The sequence below is a fragment of the Pituophis catenifer genome, unplaced genomic scaffold, assembly GCF_029215685.1.
Source record: "Pituophis catenifer annectens isolate HBS135680 unplaced genomic scaffold, rPitCat1.0.hap2 SCAF_10, whole genome shotgun sequence".
Lineage (NCBI taxonomy): Eukaryota > Metazoa > Chordata > Lepidosauria > Squamata > Colubridae > Pituophis > Pituophis catenifer.
In genome coordinates, this window is record NW_027256890.1 from 30,335,231 (window position 1) to 30,358,444 (window position 23,214).

General features: G+C 46.7%; 1 protein-coding gene across 2 annotated transcripts in view; it reads left to right on the forward strand.

The window, feature by feature from the left end:
• The window catches only part of CTSF (cathepsin F), a 30,441-nt gene that overhangs the window by 1,603 nt on the left and 5,624 nt on the right, over nucleotides 1-23,214 (forward strand). The window contains exons 2-9 of one of the 2 annotated variants that reach the window (XM_070950968.1): nucleotides 2,389-2,511; nucleotides 3,596-3,671; nucleotides 5,050-5,162; nucleotides 6,427-6,502; nucleotides 8,184-8,297; nucleotides 12,935-13,080; nucleotides 14,024-14,120; nucleotides 22,150-22,230. In XM_070950968.1, the coding sequence (XP_070807069.1) occupies nucleotides 2,389-2,511; nucleotides 3,596-3,671; nucleotides 5,050-5,162; nucleotides 6,427-6,502; nucleotides 8,184-8,297; nucleotides 12,935-13,080; nucleotides 14,024-14,120; nucleotides 22,150-22,230 (826 nt within the window). Of the gene's footprint in view, nucleotides 1-2,388; nucleotides 2,512-3,595; nucleotides 3,672-5,045; nucleotides 5,163-6,426; nucleotides 6,503-8,183; nucleotides 8,298-12,934; nucleotides 13,081-14,023; nucleotides 14,121-22,149; nucleotides 22,231-23,214 lie in introns of both variants that reach the window. The other variant, XM_070950967.1, reaches the window with a different exon arrangement.

Here is a 23,214-nt window from a genome sequence, read left to right on the forward strand (position 1 = left end):
TTTTAGCAATAGCCCTTAGATATACTGCTTCACGGTGCTTTTACAGCCCTCTCTAAGCGGTTTACAGAGTCAGCCTCTTGCCCCCAACAATCTGGGTCCTCATTTTACCCACCTCAGAAGAATGGAAGGCTGAATCAACCTTGAGCCAGTGAGAATTGAACTGCTGGCAGTCGGCAGAATTAGCCTGCAATACTACATTGTGCACCAGGGCAGAGAAGGGAAGGGAAGGGAAGGAAAGGGAGGAAGGGAAGGGAAGGAAGAAAGGAAGGAAGGAATACCAATAGTACTTAGACTTATATACCGCTTCACAGTGCTTTTACAGCCCTCTGAGCAGTTTACAGAGTCAGCCTCTTGCCTCCAACAATTTTACCGACCTCAGAAGGACAGAAGGCTGAGTCAATTTTGAGCTGGTGAGAATGTATGCTCAGTCTCTGAGCAGGGACAGAATTCCCCCCCGTACCTTTGATAGTAGAGCCGGAATCATGCCTTAAATTTTTTTTAAAAATGGGTGTCTTTAGATGATAGCCTTTGTGTGCGGTCCTCTGAGCATGGACAGAGTGCTTTCCCCCTTGACTTTGAGCAGTTGTGGATGAGCAACTGGCACTGGAGGATTAGACCAAACATGGTGTTTTTTTCTGCAAGATTCTACCTGGATCTGGGATTGTTGCAGTGTTCAACATAGCCTCTAAATCTTGTTGAGAGCAATAGCAAGAAAACTTACTTATCTACCACTTCACAGTGCTTCACAGCCCTCTCTAAACAGTTTACAGAGTCAGCATATTTCCCCCCAACAATCTGATCCTCATTTCACCCACCTTGGAAGGGCGGAAGGCTGAGTCAACCTTGAGCCGGTCAGGATCGAACTGCTGGCAGTTGGCAGATTTAACCTGCAATGCTGCATTCTAACCACTGGGCCACCATGGTCTCAAAAGCTCCAGGCTCCAGACCTAAACCAGGATTAACGACGCCACTCATGTGGGGGCTAACACATGATTCTTTTATGTTATTTTAGTTCATTTTAGTTCCTTTTATTTTAGTTCCTTTTCTAGTTCATGTTAGCTCAGTTCATTTTATTTGGTGTCATTTAAATCCCACCTTTATTATATTTCCTGCCTGAGCAGGGGGTTGGACTAGAAGACCTCCAAGGTCCCTTCCAACTCTGTTATTTTATGTTTTTAAAAGCTGCTTGAGGTTGCAAACATACCTAATACTCCTTCCTCCTCCTATTTTCCCCATAAAACAACAAAAACAACCCTGTGAGGTGGGCTGGGCTGAGACAGAGAGGGACTGGCCCAAGGTCACCCAGCCAACTTTTACGGTTGCCTGGTGCCTTGTGCATCTAGCATGAGAGCCTTGCAGGCACAGAAATAACCTATTCAGTGACTGCATTTTATAACTGGATCCCAAAGATCCAGTTCTGGGGACGGGAATGTCAACATCTTAATGGAGATGAAATTGCAGCATTTTCTCTCTGGCTTCTCCCAGGTTTCTGCTGGTCTTTGCAAAAGCTGTGAGCTCTTTAAAGCTCCCAGAAGAAGGGATGGAGGAGGCCGGAGGGGGAGGGGGAGCAAAACAGTCTTGGGCAAGAACAGCCCCTCCTGTTCAATTCTTACCAAACCTGCTTCGCCTCCTTTTTCCAAAGCTTTGGTTCTTTCTCAGAATAACAAAAGTTGGAAAGGACCTTGGAGATCTTCTAGTCCCATGATGGCGAACCTATGGCACGCGTGCCACAGGTGGCACACGGAACCATATTTGTGGGCATGCGAGCATTGCCCTGGCTTAGCTCCAGCATGCATGCACATGCCGGCCAGCTAATTTTCGGGCCTTCCAGGCCCACCAGAAGTCAGGAAACGGGGCATTTCTGGCCTCCGGGGGAGAGGGGGAAGACGGTTTTCACCCACCCCAGGCTCCAAGAAAGCCTGGGCAGGACTACCTTTTTGCCATCGTGTGCCAAAAGCGGAGGGAGTGTAGGGGGGAGCACACGCATATGCGGGGGGCAGGGTGTGGGGGGCATTGAATTATGGGTGTGGGCACGTGTGCGAGCCCCCCACCACATCATATTCTGTCCTAGACAAGTGGCTGTCCAGTCTCTTCTTAAAAGCCTCCAGTGGACTCATAAATTCTGGATAGAATAAATAAGAATAAGAATAGGAATGGAATGGTATAGAATGTTGGAAGGGATCTTGGAGGTCTTCTAGTCCAACCCCCTGCTCAAGCAGGAGACACTACACCATTCCAGACAAATGGCTGTCCAGTCTCTTCTTAAAAGCCTCCAGTGATGGAGCAGCCACAACTTCTGGAGGGAAGCTGTTTCATTGATTGATTGCTTTTGATCTCAGAAAACTTCTCATTAATTTCTTAATTCCCGGTGTTTTTTCTTGAGAACAGGTGGTGAATGGAGTCAAACACTACTTGGATGTCGTCCTGCTCCAGAGTCTGTGCAAGAGGGGTGAGATTGCAGGCTGCAACAATGCTTCGGGGTCTCGTCCTCTAGGAAAACCAGAACACGTGGTAAGCAGGGACCCTCCCAAAGCATTCGATTCCAATTAAGAGGATGGCTATGATTATATAAATCACCTTATCAGCGTGATAGGCACTGTATAAATTTAGTAAATAAATAACAGTTTTCATAATAGTACTTACCATTAATAGTCAAAACTATTTTGACATAACAGTCAAAAATAATAGTGTTGACTAATTTTTCAAAGCACCAAGTTTTTGCATCGTTCCATTGAAAATGGTTTGGGCTGGTCAGAAGTTAGGGCAGCCCTGATTGCTTTTGCAGAAGGACCAGGGGTGACATGATAGCACTCTTGAGGGGCTGCCCCAAAGGAGAGGGGGGGGTCAACCTATTCTCCAAAGCCCCTGAAGGCAAGGCAAGACAAGCAAAGGATGGAAACTAACCAAGGAGAGAAGCAACCTGGAATTAAGGAGAAACTTCCTAACAGTGAGAGCAATTAACCAGTGGAACAGCTTGCCACCAGAAGTTGTGGGTGCTCCATTATGGCAGGAGGTTTTTAAGAGACTGGACAGCCATTTGTCCAGGATGGTATAGGGTCTCCTGCTTGAACGGGGCTGGACTAGTAGACCTCCAAGGTCCCTTCCGACTCTGTTATTCTGTATTCTGTAACCTTCACACTTCTATGGACAGGGCATTAGATATAGAGCATAGAATCCTAGAATCAGAAGGGACCTTGTAGTCCAGCCCCCTGTTCAATCTCTTCTTTAAAATCTCCAGTGATGGAGCACCCATAAATTCCATTGATCAATTGTTCTCACTGTCAGGACATTTCTCCTTACTTCTAGGTTGAAGTTGATAATCTTCCGTGAGGTGAGACTCACGGATCTCGGAGAAGGTCCAGCATATGCTGCGCAAGGATTCCGAGCTAGGGCCTCGCTTGGCTCCTCCTTCCAGGCTAGCTGACAGTCTCCCAACACCCAGAGAGTCAGGACGTTAGACGAGAGAGAGTTCCCACCAAGGCTTCTCTGGGTGGCTGTGATGAAGTTGAGCAACCCTGATTTGGATTGTTAGTAAATCCGATTTCCAATTCCGCCCCTTGTGCATTTCTGACTCATGGCTCTTCTCGCCACCCAGTCCTGCCACTTCGAGGTTTGGAGCCAGCCCTGGGCAAGCAACAAGAATCTGCTTAAGCAAGACTGCCATCCCACCGGTAAGTCAGCTCTCAGGCTGCCTGCAGCACCAAGCGGGCGCCAGATCTCTGCCAGCCTCAGCGGATTCCCCGAGCGTCTGCTTTGCCTCACAGATCAGGGCTGGGAAAAGAAAGGGGAAAGTGGGAAATTGCCTGAAGGCATTCAGAGCAAGAGAGAGAAGTTGGGATCCTGCATCAGGCCAGGTGGTTTTAAACCATGGCTTGCTAAACAAGCCCTTGTGGCTCGGGCGGGCTTGCACGTTGTGCTGACCCACAATACGGGTGGTGAGTTTGGGCTTAGTGCATGGTGAATTCCTGTAATTTTGGTTCGCTCGATAGGTAGTCCTTGACTTACAACCATTCATTTAGTGATGGTTTGAAGTTACAACGGCACTGAAAAAAATGACTTTAGGACCATTTTTCACACTTACGACCCTTGCAGCATCCCTGTGGTCACATGATCAAAATTTGCACGCTTGGTAACCGGTTCATATTTATGACGGTCGCAGTGTCCCAGGGTCACGTGATTCCCTTTTGCGACCTTCTGAGAAGCAAAGTCAATGGGGAAGCCAGATTCACTTCACTTAACCGTGTTATTAAGCTAACAAACTGCAGTGGTTCACTTAACAAGTGTGGCAAAAGAGCCTTGATAGTACAGTGGTTTAGTGCACCCTGTTATTAACACAGCTGCCTGCAATTTCTGCTGGTTTGAATCTCTCCAAGGCTCAAGGTTGACTCAGCCTTCCATCCTTTCTAAGGTAGGTGAAATGAGGACCCAGTTTGTGGGGGCAATAAGCTGACTTTGTATAAAAATATACAAAAGAATGAAGGCTATTGCTTAATGCATTGTAAGCCGCCCTGAGTCTCCGGAGAAGGGCGGCATATAAATCAATTTTTTTTTTAAAAAAGGTCATAATATGGGGCAGAATTCACCTAACAACTGTCTCACTCAGCAATAGAAATTTTGGACTCCATTGTGGTCATATGTTGAGTGCATAAGTCTTACGTCATGAGGTCATGTCACTTTTTTAGTGCTGTTGCAACCTCGGTCACTTAGCGAATGGTTGTATGTTGAGGACTCCCTTTACTGGGCCTCTGATAGGGGTCAGAAGGATTTGCCCTAAAGCTGGAGTGGTGGTGTCCAAGCTTGACCACTTTAAGACCTGTGGACTTCAACTCCCAGAATTCCCCAGCCCGCATGCCTGGCTGAGGAATTCTGGGAGTTAAAGTCCCCAAAGTTATCAATGGTGGACAACCCCCTCCCCCCGGGTGTAACGGCTGTTTGGCCGAAGGGTCCCGCTTTGACCTTGGTGAGGGGGGCTGTTTGGGGCAAAAGAGAATGACAACCAAAATTTCCTTTTGTAATATTTCTCCCCTCCCCCTCCGTTCTTCCCGGCAGAACCATTGGCTGAAATCCAGGCGTCCATGCTGGGTCCATGGGAGACGTTTCCTCTGACTGGCCCTTTTGTGGGCACAGCGGGGACACCTTTGAGGCAGATGGAATCTCTCCAGGTGGGCGATGCTTTTCCCCTGGAGAATACACTAGTCCTCGACTTATGACCGCACCCGGGACATCCTTAGGGCATCATTAAGCAAGGCATCACGAGACCACCGGACCTGATTTTATTACTGTTTTTTAAAAGGGGCATTAAATGAATCATGCCTCTTTCTGGGCACAGTGAGAATATATCTGCTGAACAAAAACTCCGTATTGGTAACAGGAAGGGCATCCGGCCAGTAAACATTCTGCTAGCTCCATTCAGTTACCCAGACACCACCACGCAAAGGATTATGGGGTCGTTAAAAGAAGATGATGATTAAATGAATCATGCATTCATTAAATAAATTGCATGATCATTAAGTGAATCCAGCTTCCCCCATTGATTTTGATGGTCGGAATCTGGCTGGGAAGATCATACATTGGGATCATGTGATTGTGAGATTCTGCAACCGTTGTAAATATAAGATTTGCCTGGCACCCAAATCTTGATCATGTTAATCACGGGGTGGTACAACAGTCGTAACTTTTGAGGATGGGTCAAAAGTCACTTTTTCCTGTTGTAACTTTGAACTGTCGTAAAACAAACGGTCGTAAGTCGAGGAGCACCTGCATCAGCATGGCTTGCCAGACTGGCTTCCTCCGAGGACGGGACTCTGCTCTCTTTCTCCCTTTGGCTCCCAAAAAGACGGAGGAGACTGTCCACTGAAACTGGAAGGGGTGCATGGGCTATGTTGTCCTTTCTTCTGCTGAATTTTTCCTTTTGCAGAGGAGACTGGGAGGGGGAGGTGTCTGGTGTAGCAGATCCTCCTTCGCGAGGAATTCAGTTCCTCCACACCCCATTTGTGCCCCCACCCCCCAAATTGTCAAGGCTATAATCTTTGCTGCTTTGGGGCGAGGTAGATTTTCAAATTTTCAGCGATTAAACCCCAACGGCTCCTTCCCAGCTCAGGCCAGTTTCTCCCATTGGAAGGCATCGTACAACAAATCAAGGACTTGGAAGTCCGCCTGCCAACCTCTTCTTGAGGGTCCCAGAGTCCCCTGTTCTCTGGTGACATCACAGCCCCACCCTTTACTCAGGGTGGGAAACCTGAGGGTGGCCCCCAGCCCAGGCCAAAAAATGGCTGCTTGCTCTCCCTCTTTGGAGCCTCCGTTCCCTTAAATTTCTGCCAAGGGCTGGCCTGCTGCAGCCGGGGTGTGGCCAGGCCCGTGGTGGGGTCGGTAGTGGTTGTCCTCCATGTCTCTGGTTCTCATCCTGGGGGTCTCTTCCTTCCACAGAACGCCTCCGCCCACCTGGTCTCCCTCTTCAAGGACTTTCTGACTACCTACAGGAAGAGCTACCTGGACGAAAGAGGTGATTTCCGAACAGGGGGCGTTGGGGAGGGACTGGTTACCCTTTGCAGTTGGGGGGCGGCAGGCCCCATGGCACAATTTCAAGGGCAGGCATGTGCAGTGCATGACCCACTTTCAAAACAGAACTCCAGTCATCATGTAAGACGCCCAAATCTCTAAATCAGTGAGATGGACAGCATAAAAAACCAGAGAGATGATAGAAATGGATGGATGGAGACAGAGAGACAGAATATAGCTAGATGATAAAGAAAGTGAAAAGGAAGGAAGGAAGGAAAAAGAAAGGAAAGAGAAGAAGAAAGAAAGAAGAAAAATAGAAAGAAAAAGATAGACAGAAGATAGATAATGTGACGGTAAAGGGTCCCCTCACATATGTGCTAGTCGTTCCTGACTCTAGGGGGCGGTGCTCATCTCCATTTCAAAGCCGAACAGCCAGTGCTGTCCAAAGATGTCTCCGTGGTCATGTGACTGGCATGAGACAACGCCAAAGGCACACGGAATGCTGTTCCCTTCCCACCAAAGGTGGTCCCTATTTTTCAACCTAGCAGTGCTTTCGAACTGCTTGGTTGGCAGAAGCTGGGACAAGGAACGGGAACTCACCCCGTTACGCGGCACAAGGAATTCGAACCGCCGAACTGCCGACCTTTCGATCCACAAGCTCAGCGTCTTAGCTACTGAACCACCGTGACCCTAAGAAGATAGATAGGTGATAGATAAAGTGAAAGAGAAAAATAGTGAGGATAGAAAGAAAGATAAAGACAGACAATATAGATGCTAGAAGTGAAAGAAAGGAAAAGAGATAATAAAGACAGAATATAGATAATGAAAAGGAAGTGAAAGAAAGATGATAGATAGATAGATAGATAGATAGATAGATAGATAGATAGATAGATAGATAAAAGTTTTTTGAAGTGAGGCTCGATCAGCCCCGAGAGCCAGTTTGGTCTAGTGGTTAAGGCACCAGCTTAGAAAGCAGGGGGGCATGAGTTCAAGTCCTGCCTTAGCCCCAAAAGCCAATCACTAGGAGACTATGAGTTCTAGTTCTGCCTTTAGGCATGAAAGCCAGCAGAGTGACTTTGGGTCAGTTCCTCCCTTTCAGCCCAGCCTACCTCACAGGGCTGTTGGTGTGGGGAAAATAGGAGGAGGGAGGTGTGTTGGATAAGTTTGCCACCTTGAGCTATTTGTAAAGATAATAAAGATCAGGCTCCAAATATATAAACAATATTTGGGTGCTTGTGAAGCAGCAGGTATTTATAATGGTCGGAGCATCCCAGTTTGCTAGCTGACTTCCAACAAGCAGCGGCAATAGGGGTAGCTGGATTCACTTAGCGGCCATGTGATTCGTTTAGCAACGATTCATTTAGTGATTCTCTTGATAACCATGGCAAAAAAAGAAACAGTAAAATTGGGCACAGAGTGCTTAACTAAGTACTGAGTAACTCAAAATTCTGATCCCATTTTGGTCGTAAGTCGAGGATGATTCCAGGGGGTCATGGGCTCTCTAGTCCAAGGGTCTCCAACTGTGGCAACTTGAAGACTTGTGGACTTCAACTCCCAGAATTCCACAGCCAGCAAAGCTAAAGTTAAAGTTAAAGTTCACAAGTCCTCAAGTTGCCACGGTTGGAGACCCCTGGTCTAGTCCTAATTCTAATTAGGGGCTGTTTCCACGGGCTGCTTTGTTTCAGAGACCCAAAGGCGCTTCCGCATTTTTGCCGAGAACCTGGAGAAGGCCCGTCTCTATCAGGAACTGGATCAGGGCACCGCAGAATACGGAGTCACCAAATTTAGCGACCTGACAGGTAGGTGAAAAGTTTGCTTTCTGGTTTCTTTTCTGGATGGCAAAAGTTGCTGGTAAAGTGGATGAATATTTTGCATGTGGATTAGGGGTGAAATGCTCCCAGTTCGGACTGGATTGCCCGATCCGGTAGCGATGGTGGCGGGTGGTTCGGAGAACCAGTAGCAAAAATCCCTGCCCCCCCCCCCCGCCACACCATGCCCAGCTGAGCCGTATAATCATGAGAGGCTTTTTTTTTTTTTACTTTTAAAAGCATTTTTTCGGGGGAAGTAGTTGTAGAAAAAAATGCTTTAAAAGTCTCTCTGACCATCCCAGCTGAGTTGACTGATCGTCAGAGAGACTTTTCAAAGCATTTTTTTCTGCAACCTCTTCAGTGGAAGACGTGGTTAAAAAAATGCTTTGAAAAGCCTCTGACCATTCCAGCTGTGTTGCCTGATCGGCAGAGGCTTTTCAAAGTATTTTTTTGCATTTGCAGAAAAAATGCTTTGAAAAGTTAAAAAAAAAAAAGTTGGCCACGTCCACCCTGTCACATTACAGCCCCCACCAAGCCACGCCCACAGAACCGGTAGTAACAAATTTTACATTTCACCCCTAATGTGGATCCAAATGTACTCCGTGCGAAACTACCCGTCTCATCTGCAAGCCATTATTTCTCAATCAAAACAGCCAGGAGTGGTATACGTTGTGGATGTAACATAGAATAGAATGAATGAGCTGGAAGAGACCTTGGAGGTCTTCTAGTCCAGCCCCTTGCTCAAGCAGAAGAACCGATGCTATTTCAGATAAGTGACTGTCTAATCTCTTCTTAAAAATATCCAGTGATGGAGCAGCCACAGTTTCTGGTGGCGAGCTGTTCCACTGGTTAATTGTCCTCACTGTTAGGAAGTTTCTCCTTAGTTCCAGGTTGCTTCTCTCTGGTTAGTTTCCATCCATTGTTTCTTGTCTTGCTTTCTGGTGCTTTGGAGAATAATTCGACCCCGTCTTCTTTGTGGCAGCCTCTCAAATTTTGGAAACGCTGCCATCATATCCCCCCAGTCCTTCTCTAGACTGGCCAAACTCAAATCCTGCATAGTTCTTCATATGTTTTTGTCTCCAGACCCTTAATTTTTTTAGTTGCTCTTCACTGAACTTTTTCCAAAGTCTCAACATCTATTTTGTAATGTGGGGACCAAAACTGGATACGGTATTCCAGGTGTGGCCCTTACTAGGGTTTTATAAAGCATTACTAATACTTCATGTGATCTTGATTCTCTGCCTCTGTTTATACAATCCAGGATTGTATTTGCTTTTTTGGCTGCTGCTGCACACGGCTGGCTCGTGTTTAAGCGATTGTCCACTAGGACTCCAAGGTCCCTCTCACAGTTCCTGTTTTTGAGTTCCTGTTGCTATTTTATTCAGCATTTTTTAAAAAAACTTTTGGGCTGGCTGCAGTTGATCTGTCCAAATAGGATAGAAATAATAGAAGAACACAGAATAGAATACTTTATTTGGCCAAGTGTGATTAGAGACGCAAGGAATTTTTCTCCAGCGCAGGAACTCTCAGTGTACATGCAAAGCAACAGAGTACAGCTAGTCCTTGACTTACAACACTTCACTTAATGACCGTTCGAAGTTACAACGGCATTGAAAATGTGACCTATGACCATTTTTCACACTTATGACCTTTGCAGCATCCCCATGGTCATATGATTGACATGTGGATGCTTGGCAACTAACTCACATTTATGACGGTTGCAGTGTGCCGGGGTCACGTGATCCGTTTTGTGACCTTCTGACAAGCAAACTCAATGGAGGAAGCCAAATTCACTTAACAACCATGTCACTAACTTAACAATTGCAGTGATTCACTTAACAAATGTGGCAAGAGAAGTCATAAAATGGGACAAAGTTCGTTTAACAAATTTCTCACTTAGCAACAAATTTTGGGCTCAATTGTGGTCGTAATTTGAGGACTGCCTTTAACAATAACTGTCATAATAATACCAATAAGAGGGAACACTTTAATTATGCTGTCAGCCTCATTTTAGTCCTGTTTATCAAGACTGTGGTGCTTAGTTGTGGCTTTGTGTGTTGTGTGTTGGATAGATCCCTTAATTGTAGATAGATGCACCTACGTAGTCTGTTTCTGGGGAAAAAATAAACAGGTAGTCCTCGAATTATGACCAGTTACTTAGCCTCAATGTATGGCCTGCCATTTGCAATGTCCTGTGGTCGTGTGATTTATGATGTTTTTATCAGAAATTTCTGGTTTCTGGCATAAAATATCCCATAGGGAAAATGCGTTCATTGAATGACTCCCACATTCACTTTACGGCCACTGGAAAATAGGTCATAAAATCAGGCACAGTAATGCATTGTAAGCCGCCCTGAGTCTCCGGAGAAGGGCGGCATATAAATTGAACTAATAAATAAATAAGTAAGTAAGTAAGTAAGTAAGTAAGTAAGTAAAAGGATGACCACTTAGGACCAAAACCGCAGGCTCAATTAAGGTCATAAATCCTGTTGATTCTTGAGCAGGAAATCACAAAGGATTCCGGTTGAGTTTCAGGAAATGTTAGTTAAATTTGTTTGCCGTCCATCTGGCCGCGAGGTTAATTATTTAATTTTGGCAGTTTGGAGATGTCTCTCTCAGAGAAGCTGTGCCAAAGTTGGGGTCTCTTTCCAGCATAATCCTGCAATTAATTTTGGTCGTCCCCCCACTCATAACATGTAACAGTAACAGAGTTGGAAGGGATCTTGGAGGTCATCTAGTCCACCCCCTGCTCACGCAGGAGACCTGTACTAGGGATTCAAACTGCCAGCCTTTCTGATCGACAAGCTCAGTGTCCTAGTCACTGAGCCACCTAGTCAGGGTTGAGTGGATCTCTTCAGCCGCATTTTATGACATGACCCGATCTTATGACGTTCTGATTTCAACCTGGCTCCACTTATTATTCCTGCCTGGCATGTTTTAAATTTGCTAAGTCAATATAATGTCGGTCCACGATGACCTGGAGTCATGATTTGATTGAAAAGTAAGGCCTGACTTCCTTTCCAATGAGAAGGTGGAACTTTTGCTGTTGAAAATGTTTTAGAGATTCACAAGCGTGAAGTGGAAATCCTCTAGACTTCCTTGGAGATTTTTAAATGCCTGCCTTGTTTTTTAAAAGAAAATCTATTTCAAATTAAGGTGGCTCAGACTCTTGTCTTATTCTTATTTAGAATGAGAACAAGATTTATTCATTAAACCAGTGTTAGGCAAATCATGACACTGAGTGCAAAACCCAGTCTAAAAGATATAAGTTGCAGGTATATGTAGGAACAGGATTTGGGAGAGCAAAAGGCAGAGTTTTCTACCTTTATCAGGAAGAACAGATTCAGTATATTTCCCTTTGGCACAGATGTCAAAGTCTTCGGAGAAAGGCGGCATACAAGTTGAACAAATAAATAAAATAAATAAATGTCATGGTCATTTTGCAAACTTTTGTTTTGAAACGTGGACATTTTCTCATGCTTTTAATATTTGATATGCCTCAAGGGTTGATATTTTCCTGCTTTTGTTTTGCTTGTTATTGCTTGCTGTTATGTTCTTCTAATTTTCAATTATTATTTTTTTGTAATTTTTGTTAATTTGTTTTTGGTAGATAGTTAGGTTTGAGGGATCTTTTGTAGTTTTTGTCTTTTTTTAAAAAAACCACTTTCAATAAAATAAACCTTAAAAAATAGTCGTAGCATAAATGGGTGGAAGAACATTAAAGAGAGAGCCAACCGAGAATTAAGGATAAATTCCCAGACACCGAGAACAACCAAATGGTGAAATGGCTTCCCTCAAGAAGTTGGGGTGCTCCATCACTGGAGGTCTTCAAGAAGAGACTGGACAGCCATTTGTCTGGAATGGTATAGGGTCTACTGTTTGAGTAGGGGGTGGACTAGAAGACCTCTGGATCCCCTTCCAGCCCTAGATTTAGATCAGAGATCTGCAACCTTAAATACTCAAAGAGCCATTTGGACCCGTTTTCCCACAGAAAAGAAAACACCGGGAGCCACAAAACCCTTCCAGTGCCTGACTATTTCTTGAGCGGCCACAAAACTAGCATATGTAGTTGAATTAAGTGTTCTGTTTTCTTCTGAAACTTTTTTTTGGATTTATCCATGGTTGGCCTACCGGGGGTTGAAAAGCTCAATAAATTGTGTGCCGGCAATTTTGCAAATTGGTTATGATGCATATTTTGAGTGACAGGGAGCCGCAGCAGAGGGGTGAAAGAGCCACATGCGGCTCCAGAGCCGCAGGTTGCTGACCCCTGGTTTAGATAGATAGATAGATAGACAGACAGACAAAGTAAAGGATGGATGGATGGATGGGTGGATAGATGGATTGTCTGTCTATCTATCTACCCATCCATCCATCATTTACTTCATCTGCTGTCTATATCTATCTATCTATTTTATCTGTTTGTCTGACGTGATAGATGAGAGAGACGATGGGTGGCTTGCTTCCTGGAGTTGTGGACAATGGATGGTGCAGGGTCTCCTGCTTGAGCAGAGGGTTGGACTAGAAGACCTCCAAGTTCCTTTCCAACCCTATGATTCTATCTTCTATGGAAATGGAGAACGAGGTTTGGGGCAGGATTCGTCACTCATGGTCTGCTTCTCTTCTTGCAGAGGAAGAGTTCCGTTCCAGGTACCTGAATCCACTGCTGACGAAGCTACCTGGCCAGCCCATGAAAGTGGCCTCCATCCCGAATGGTTCGTTTCCTGAGGAATGGGACTGGCGGGACCATGGAGCTGTCACAGGGGTCAAAAACCAGGTGGGTCTTCCTAGGCTAGGTCCTCTGGACAAACAGTTGGATGGATTCTGAGATGGGGTCCTGGGTGGGGCTGGTGGTCGTTCTGCCTAGGTGGTGATGCCTGTCTGTTTGGTCAATAGGGCGTCCAACCTTGGCAACTTCTTGCGGACTTCAACTCCCAGAATTCCCTAACCTGAACAGCTTGATCCTCCTTGAATTAAGCTCGATGTCTCTTTAGGACCGTGTTTCTAAACCATAGCAACTTCAAGATGGGTGGACTTCAATTTCTCTAGCTTTACTGGCTGGGGAATTCTGGGTGTTGAAGTCCACCTGTCCTCCAGTGGCCTTCTCCTGCTTGAGAAACACTAGTGCCAAAATTGAAACGTAGGCAGCTACGTGCCTCTTCATTTCAACTTGTCATTAGAGTTAGGAGAGTGGGGATGTTGACTACTAATGGGTTACTTCAGAGAAATGAAACTTAATGCAGTTCCATGAGAGTTTGTGAGACTCTGGAAACCTTTCAAGGTCAGATCAAAAGGTGTGCAGAAGAAGTCAGATGGTTCCCACAACAAAGAGAACTTTTTAATACTGTCTACATCAGGGGTGTCAAACCTGCGCCCTCACGGCGGCGTCACATGACATATCGGGACTTTTATCCCCTTCGTGAAACTGGGCGGGGCCAACACGTGACGCATCCAGCCCATGGGCTGCAAGTTTGACACCCCTGGTCTACAAGGAAGCCTGGGGATTGGGCTGGGAAAATCATTGTTTAATACTGGGGGATTCTGGGAGTTAAAGTCCACCCATCTTCCAGTGGCTAAGGTTGAGAAACATGGTTCGGGCTGGGGAATTCTGGGAGTTGAAGTCCACCATTTTCAAGTGGCCAAGGTTTAGGAGCACTGCTTCTAAAGCTTGGATGGGGCTTTTCTGATGCTGTTTGTGTTGTCTCTTCTTCTCTCTGCAGGGCGAGTGTGGCTCCTGCTGGGCCTTTTCCGTAACGGGCAACATAGAAGGACAGTGGTACCTTCATAAGGGTACCTTGCTCTCCCTCTCTGAGCAAGGTAAGTGAGGGGTTGGGTTCACAATCTGCTGGGGGGGGGGTTGCCCTGTTGGAAAAGATAGATCCACCCCAGTGCCATGCTTTGTGGCGGCTTCTCACCTCGACTGGTGATGTTCACCCATACTAACGGGCAGTGGTGAAATCCAAATTTTTTTTACTACTGATTCTGTGGGCGTGGCTTGGTGAGTGTGGCTTGGTGGGCGTGGCAGGGGAAGGATACTGCAAAATCTCCATTCCCACCCCACTCCGGGGAAGGATACTGCAAAATCCCCATTCCCACCCCACTCCAGGGGAAGGATATTGCAAAATCCCCATTCCCACCCCAGTCGGGGGCCAGCCAGAGGATGGTATTTGCTGGTTCTCCAAACTACTAAAAATTTCCGCTACCGGTTCTCTGAACTGCTAAAAATTTCCGCTACCAGTTCTCCAGAACCTGTCAGAACCTGCTAGATTTCACCCCTGCTAATGGGGAAATGCAATAAAAGAATCCAATATTTAATGTTACATGTAATAACAGCGGCTAGAATTACGTATGCACAAAATTGGAAAAATGGAATACCCACAGAGGAAATGGTAAGAAAGAAAACATTAGATGGATAGGTTAACGATGGAAGTTAAAGACAAAGGAGAAGTATGTTACAACCATGGATACAATAGATACAAGTATGTTGTATAATATCAAGTTTTTATTCTTTTTTCTATAGACTATACTGTATGAGTTCCAGGTATATTTGTAAAGAAAGAAACAGACATTCTGCGAGCTCCGGTACTAGGAACTAGATTTCCTTCAACCGGGTATTTTCCTACGTAAACCAAGTTTTTCAAATTGCAGCAGAGCTCAGTGAAATCATAGTGGATGTGATTTCACTGAGCTACGGCTGCAATTTGAAAAACTTGGTTTACGTAGGAAAATACCCGGTTGAAGAAAAATACATACCGTATTTTCCGGCGTATAAGACGACTTTTTAACACATGAAAATCTTCTCAAAAGTCGGGGGTCGTCTTATACGCTGGGTGTCGTTCTCCTGTAACCAGGCAGACCAGCCCGAAAGGCTCTGATGAGGCTTAAATGGCTCTGGCGATCCAAGCTCTGACGATCTGTTAATCAGGCAACGCAGCTGGGATCGCCAGAGCCATGGAGAAGGGAAAAACTTTTCCCCCTCCAGCTTGCTTACCTTAGCTCAGTGGTTGGGGGTCAAACAACCCTTTCACAGGGGTCGCCTAAGACAGTGGTCACCAACCAGTGGTCCTTTGGTGGTCCACGGAGAAATTTTTGTATTTTTGCATTTTTGCAGGTGGTGCAATACAGAAAAATGAGCGCAGCCCTCGCCATCCGGAATGAATGGTGCTGTTGTGGCGGTGGGGGAGGGGGCGGCAGAAGCGGGAAGAAGCGGCGTTTGCGATGGCTGGAAGCTGTGGGAGTGAAGCACTACTTTCATTTGTACGGCAACAGCATTCCGCCTTGGTATATTTGTGCCAGCCAGCCAGTGGCGCAAGGCAGCCCTCCTCTCCTGCTGCCTGGGACTCAGAGTGGTAAATGGCGTCTGATCCGGAAAGCAGCTGGATTTTGCTCTCTAATCCGGATGCCAGATCGGCCCCCTGCAAGCTCTCGTCTCTCGAGGAGCGCTCCCTGAAGCGGGGCTGGAAACTTTGGTTGGGCTGCTTGAGAGAGGAGAGCTTGCAGGGGGCCGATCTGGTGTCTGCAATGGAGAGCAAAATCCAGCTTCTTCTCTCCGCTGTAAGAGCAGCATCAGGATTCCGCCTGGGGAGCAGTCGGATTTTGCTCTCCATTGCGGATGCCAGATCGGCCCCCTGCAAGCTCTCGTCTCTCGAGGAGCCCAACCAAAGTTTCCAGTGCCACTTCAGGGAGCGCTCCTCGAAAGATGAGATCTCGCAGGGGGCCGATCTGGCGTCCGCAATGGAGAGCAAAATCCAGCTGCTCCCCGGACCAGTCACCATTTACCGCTCTGAGTCCCAAGCAGCAGGAACCGAAGGCTGCCTTGCGCCGCAAATATACCAAGGCAGAATCCTGATGCTGCACTTTCAGCAGAGAAATGAGGGCTGCCTTGGCCATCGGCTGGCGCAAATATACCAAGGCGAATGCTCATGCCGCACAAGTTCAAGTAGTGCTTCGCTCCCACACTTCTTCCGGCCCTCAGTCTCTCAGGGAGATGCTTGACTTCCTCTCAGCCCCAAGACACTGGCTGGCCCATGAGATGAGAGAGAGAGAGAATGAGAGAGAAAGAGAGAAAATCAGAATGAGACAGAGAGAGAAAGAGACAAAGAATGAAAGAGAGAGAAAGACAGAATGAAAGAGAATGAGAGAAAGAGACAGAGAGAATCAGAGAGAGAGAGAGTGAGAGAGAGAATGAGAGACAGAGAAAGAGACAGAACGAAAGAGAATCAAAGAATCAGAGAGAATGAGATAAGAGAGAGACAAAATGAAAGAGAATCAGAATGAGAGAATCAGAACGAGAGGGAGAGTGGGGAGAGAGAGAGAGAAAGGGGGAGAGAGAAAGAGAATGAGAGAGAAAGAGTGGGAGAGAGAAAGAGAAAGGGGGAGAGAAAGAGAGAGTGGGGGGAGAGAGGGACAGAGAGAAAGAATGAGAGAGAGTGGGGGGAGAGAGAAAGGGGAAAGAGAGAGTGAGAGAAAGGGAGGAGAAAGAATGAGAGAAAGAGTGGGAGAGAGAAAGAATGAGAAAGAGGAGGGAGAAAGAGAATGAGAGGGGGGGAGAGAAAGAAAGAGTGGGGGAAAGAGAATGAGAAGAGAGGGGGAGAGAGAAAGAGAATGAGAGAGTGGGGGAGAGAGGGTGGAGAGAGAAAAAGAGAATGAGAAAGAGTGGGAGAGAAAGAAAGAGAGAGAGAGAGAGAAAGCGAAAATGAGAGAGAGAGAGAATGAGAGAGAAAGAGTGGGAGACAGAGAGAGAGAGACAGAGAGGAGGGAGAGTGCCTGAAGGACCCCATCCCGTACTGGGAGTCCAGGTGCTTCAGCAAGCGGCGCACTGGATTCGTATTAGTGGTCCGCGAAATTAAAATTATGAAGTTGGTGGTCCCTGAGGTCCAAAACTTTGGGGACCGCTGGCCTAAGACCATCGGAAAACACATATTTTTGATGGTTTTAGGAATAACTTTATTGTTGGGGGTCACCACAACATGAGGAACTGTATTAAAGGGTCGCGGCATTAGGAAGGTTGAGAACCACTGCCTTAGCTGCTTGCCTTGCTTCGCTTGCCTGAATCCATTCCATCAGCAAGCAACTCCCTGCCTGCAATCAAGCAGGCAGGGAGTTGTGGACTTCAACTCCCAGAATTCCTCAGCCAGCAAAACAAAGCTGGCTGAGGAATTCTGGGAGTTGAAGTCTACAAGTCTTACAGTTGCCAAGGTTGGAGACCCCTGTTCTATTGGGTAAGTTTTTTTCCCTTTTGGGATCTTTAAAAAAAATAGTTAATTGGGGTTTTTTTAGTTGTTCTTTTTTAGACCTAGCCATTTAAAGTTTAGGAAGTTTTAAATTTAGCTTTCATATAAAAATAAAAATAAAATAAAATAATATTTGTGCAACTTTCTAAGATTTAGTGTGTTTCTGTAGTGTTTCACTCTAACTACACAAACACACAAAATCTCACAAAGCTGTATGTGGAATTTTGTGTGTGTAAAGTGTGAAAGTTGGGTTTTTGGGCTTTTTGTGGCTGTGTGAGGTTCCTGCTTGTTTCAGGGGCCATTTTGGGTCTAGCACAGCTGCTTTTACATTGTGGGTGAGCCAGTTGATGTTTTTTTAATTTTTATTTGGTGTGCGTTGGAAGAGGGGTAGTCTTATATGGCGAGTATAGCCCAAACCTATATTTTAATAGGAAAATTCGGGGGTCATCTTATACGCCCAGTCGTCTTATGCGCCGGAAAATACGGTACTTTTAAAACCTACGACAAGAGGTTTAATTCTGAGGTTTTCTCGGGTATTTGTATATAGGTTTTTGGTTATTTGGGTTTTCTCCCGCATAAAATTGGAAGTCGCCAAGGTACTTCCAATTTTACACAGGAGAAAACCCAAATAACCAAAGACCTACACACATATGCACACATATATATTATATATATGTATAATATATATACACACACTGCTCAAATAAATAAAGGGAACACAAAAATAAGATATCCTAGATCTGAATGAATGAAATATTCGTAGTAAATGCTTTGTTCATTACATACTTGAATGTGCTGACAACAAAATCACACAAAAATTATCAATGGAAATCTTTTTCTTTCTTTCTTTTTTTTTCTTTTTTTTTAATTTGTATACCGCCCTTCTCCCGGAAGGGACTCAGGGCGGTGAACAGCCAAAATTAAAAAACATACAAATGCAAAAGTTAAGATAATTAAAAGAATTAAATCACTGGCTACCCAATTTAAAACCCCAAATCCATAAAATTTAAAATCCCAATTAAAACCATTTAGGCTAGGCCGGCTTGATGAAATAAAAACGTCTTCAGGACTTTACGGAAGGTCCGGAGGTCCGGGATCAATCGTATTCCAGGAGGCAGCTCATTCCACAGGGCGGGTGCCCCCACAGAGAAGGCTCGCCCCCTGGGGGCCGCCAGCCGACATTGCCTGACCGACGGCACCCCGAGGAGGCCCTCTCTGTGAGAGCGTATTGGCCGGTGGCAGGTTATCGGTAGCAGCAGGCGGTCTCGCAAATACCCTGGCCCTAAGCCATGGAGCGCTTTAAAGATGAGAACCAACACCTTAAAGCGCACCTGGAAGACCACCGGGAGCCAATGCAGCTCGCGCAGGAGAGGTGTTACGTGGGAGTGCCACGTCGCTCCCATAATCACCCGCGCGGCCGCATTCTGCACCAGCTGGAGCCTCCGGGTGCTCCTCAGGGGGAGCCCCATGTAGAGAGTGTTACAGTAGTCCAGGCGTGACGTAACCAAGGCATGAGTGACTGTGCACAAGGAGTCCCGATCCAGAAAGGGGCGCAACTGGCGTATCAGGCGAACCTGATAAAAAGCCCCCCTGGCCACGGCCGTCATATGCTCTTCTAAAGACAGCCGTGTGTCCAGGAGGACGCCCAAGTTGCGGGCCCCCTCTGTGGGGGTCAGTGACTCACCCCCAATAGCCAGCGATGGCACCAGCTGGCTATACCGGGACGCCGGCATCCACAGCCACTCGGTCTTGGAAGGATTGAGCCGAAGCCTGTTCTTCCCCATCCAGACCCGCACGGCCTCCAGACACTGGGACATCACTTCGAGGGCATCATTGGGGTGGTCTGGGGTGGAAATGTACAGCTGAGTGTCATCAGCGTACAGATGGCATCGCACCCCAAAACCACGGATGATCTCACCCAGCGGCTTCACATAAATGTTGAACAGGAGCGGCGAGAGGACTGACCCTTGCGGCACCCCGCAAGCAAGGCGCCTCGAGGTCGACCTCTGCCCCCCTGCCAACACAGACTGCGACCGGTCAGAGAGATAGGAGGAGAACCACCGCAGCACGGTGCCTCCCACCCCCAATCCCTTCAGCCGGCGCAGCATGATACCATGGTCGATGGTATCAAAAGCCGCTGAGAGGTCTAACAGGACCAGAACAGAGGAACAACCCCCGTCCCGGGCCCTCCAGAGATCATTCACCAATGCGACCAAATGACGTCTCCGTGCTGTACCCAGGCCTGAAGCCGGACTGGCACGGATCTAGATAGACGGTTTCATCCAGGAACTGTGGGAGTTGTTGCGCAACCACACTCTCCACAACCTTCGCAACAAAGCGAAGGTTGGAGACCAGACGGTAGTTTGCTAAAACGGCCGGGTCCAGAGAAGGCTTCTTGATAAATCAAATTTATCAACCCATGGAGGTCTGGATGTGGGGTTACACTCAAAATTAAAGTGGAAAAAAACACTACAGGCGGATCCAACTTTGATGTAATGTCCTTAAAACAAGTCAAAATGAGGCTCAGTAGTGTGTGTGGCCTCCACGTGCCTGTATGACCTCCCTACAATGCCTGGGCATGCTCCTGATGAGGTGGCGGATGGTCTCCTGAGGGATCTCCTCCCACACCTGGACTAAAGCATCCTCCAACTCCTGGACAGTCTGTGGTGCAACCTGGCATTGGTGGATGGAGCGAGACATGATGTCCCAGATGTGCCCAATTGGATTCAGGTCTGAGGAACGGGCGGGCCAGTCCGTAGCATCAATGCCTTCATCTTGCAGGAACTGCTGATACACTCCAGCCACATGAGGTCTAGCATTGTTGTGCATTAGGAGGAACCCAGCATATGGTCTCACAAGGGGTTTGAGGATCTCATCTCGATACCTAATGGCAGTCAGGCTACCTCTGGCGAGCACATGGAGGGCTGTGCGGCCCCCCAAGAAATGACACTCCACACCATTACTCACCCACTGCCAAACCGGTTATGCTGGAGGATGTTGTAGGCAGCAGAACGTTCTCCACGGCGTCTCCAGACCCTGTCATGTCTGTCACATGTGTTCAGTGTGAACCTGCTTTCATCTGTGAAGAGCACAGGGCGCCAGTGGCGAAGTTGCCAATCTTGGTGTTCTCTGGCAAATGCCAAACGTCCTGCACGGTGTTGGGCTGTAAACACAACCCCCACCTGTCGGGCCCTCATACCACCCTCATGGAGTCTGTTTCTGACCGTTTGAGCAGACACATGAGTTACATTATGTTGTTTAAGTGTTCCCTTTATTTTTTTGAGCAGTGTGTATACATACATACATACATACATACATACATACATACATACATACATATATATAGTATATATTATATATTATTATAGTGTGTGTTTGTGTGTACATAAATATATATATATATATATATATGTACACACATCTTTAGGCAGGTTCTTCCTACGATTCTTATGCAGCCCTAGTTCAGTGAAATCCCAATCCACTAGTTTCTAGGCTTTTTTTTTTTCTCCAGCAGCCAGCAAGCTCCCTGCTGCCCATTGGGAGACTAAGTCAGCCAGCAAGCTCCCAATGGGTCTCCCAATGGGCAGCAGGGAGCTTGCTGGCTGCTGGAGAAAAAAAGAAAAAGCCTAGAAACTAGTGGATTGGGATTTCACTGAACTAGGGCTGCATAAAAATCTTGGTTTACGTAGGAAGAACCCGGCTAAAGAAAAATGCACATAAAGACCTACAGAAAGAAAAGAAAACATATATATATATTATAGTATATATAATATAGCTTTGTGGCTGCTTCTCACCTTGATTAGTGATGTTCACCCAAAGCCAGGAGGAAGGAAGCTCTGTGTCCTGAGCAGCCATTGGTCAACAGGCTTTGTGAAGACTCAGCAACTCTTTTGGGTCATGCCATTGCTACTGACAACAAATGTTGCTGTGGTTAGTGTTGGTCTGACGTGGAGGACCTAAAGAAGGTCTCAGAGCCAGAGGCAACAAGAATGGGGTTCAGTTGCCTTCAGCCTGAGGGAGAAGGACCATCTGAGGTCACCCAGGTGTCTTCTGTATCTGAGGAGGCCTGGAACTTGAGTTCCCACCCTGCTCAGAGGCCAGCCCCTTCCCCACTGGACCCCCTTGGAGTCCCCTAGGAAACCTCTAGACTGGAGTTCTGACCCAAATCTGGGTTTCCAGCTGTGAAGCCTGTCCCTTCCCCATTACACCATGTTGGCCCTGATAATCATTAACAAAATAAATGAAGGTAAATAAAGCCATTCTCCACCCTTCTTGGCCTTCTTGACATGTTCAGAAGCTCTACAACCTTATGCCCTTTGAGCAATGGCTAGGTAGGCCTGTTGCAGCTCCCCATAGCTTAGAGCCCCCAAGGTGTAAGTTCAGCCCTTATAGGAAAGGCCATGTTGGATGTAGCTGTCTCCCCAGCAGAGTTCCTGAACCATAGCAGCTTTAAGGTGGGTGGACTTCAACTCCCAGAATTCCCCAGCCAGCTGAGCCATCTTAATTCACCCAAATTGTTGAGATATTCAAAAACATTGCCTAGGAGGTAGTCCATTTGCCTGCACCCATCTCCAGCATCCACTTGATCTTCATCCGACCTTCTCCCTCTGCAGAGCTGGTGGACTGTGACCTTATAGACAAAGCCTGTGGAGGCGGCTTGCCTTCTAACGCCTACGAGGCTATTGAGAAGTTGGGTAAGTCTGTGGGGTCCTTGGTTGCTTTCTTGCAGATGTTTCACTACCCAACTGGGTATCATCAGTGCTGGAAGGGACTGGGATTTTAGGAGAGGAGGAGGAGGAGGAGGAGAGCTGTGGGGTCCTTGGTGCTCTCTGAGCTTGGTGGTTTTCTTGCAGACATTTCACTAATTATGTAACATCATCAGTGCTGGAAGGGAGTGGAATTTTAGGAGAAGAGGAAGAGAAGGACTGTAGGGGCCTTGGTGCTCTCTGAGCTTGGTTGCTTTCATGCAGATGTTTCATGATCCAACTGAATATCACCAGTGCTGGAAGGGATTGGGATTTTAGGAGAAGAAGAAAAAGAGGAGGAGGATTAGGGTGTCCTTGGTGCTCTCTGAACTTGGTTGTTTTGTTGCAGATGTTTCATTAACTGTACTGGGAGGGGAGGCAGTTTGAGGAGTAGAACAAGAGTAGGAGGAAGAGGCTAAATTGGCCTTTGCTTCAGCCCGAACTCTGGGACTTTTTAAGCAGAGAACAAGGCCAGGCTTTCTGGGCAACTCAGTGAAACAAATTGTTTTGTGTGGTGTTTTGCTGAGTGGGCAGTCCTGGACTGGTGATTTTGAGGCCATCAACTTGTGAAGCTTCTGCTGCCCAGTTTTTTCAAGCAAAAGTCTGCTTTGTCCTTTTGGGTATCATGTGAGGTTAATAGTTGGTGGGTCAAAATTAAGGGGGGGGGTAAGGATGAGTATTTCACAACCACAATTAAGCCCAAAATTTCTGTTGTTAAGCGAGACATCTGTTCAGTGAGTTCTGCCCCCATTTTACGACCTTCCTTGCCACACTTGTTAAGTGAAACGCTGCAGTGGATAAGTTAGAAACAAGGTTGGTAAGTGAATCCGGCTTTCCTCGTTGATTTTGCTTGTCAAAAGGTCGCCCAAGGGACGCAGCAACGGTCATAAGTATGAGCCATTTGCCAAGTAGCTGAGCTTTCATGTGACCTTG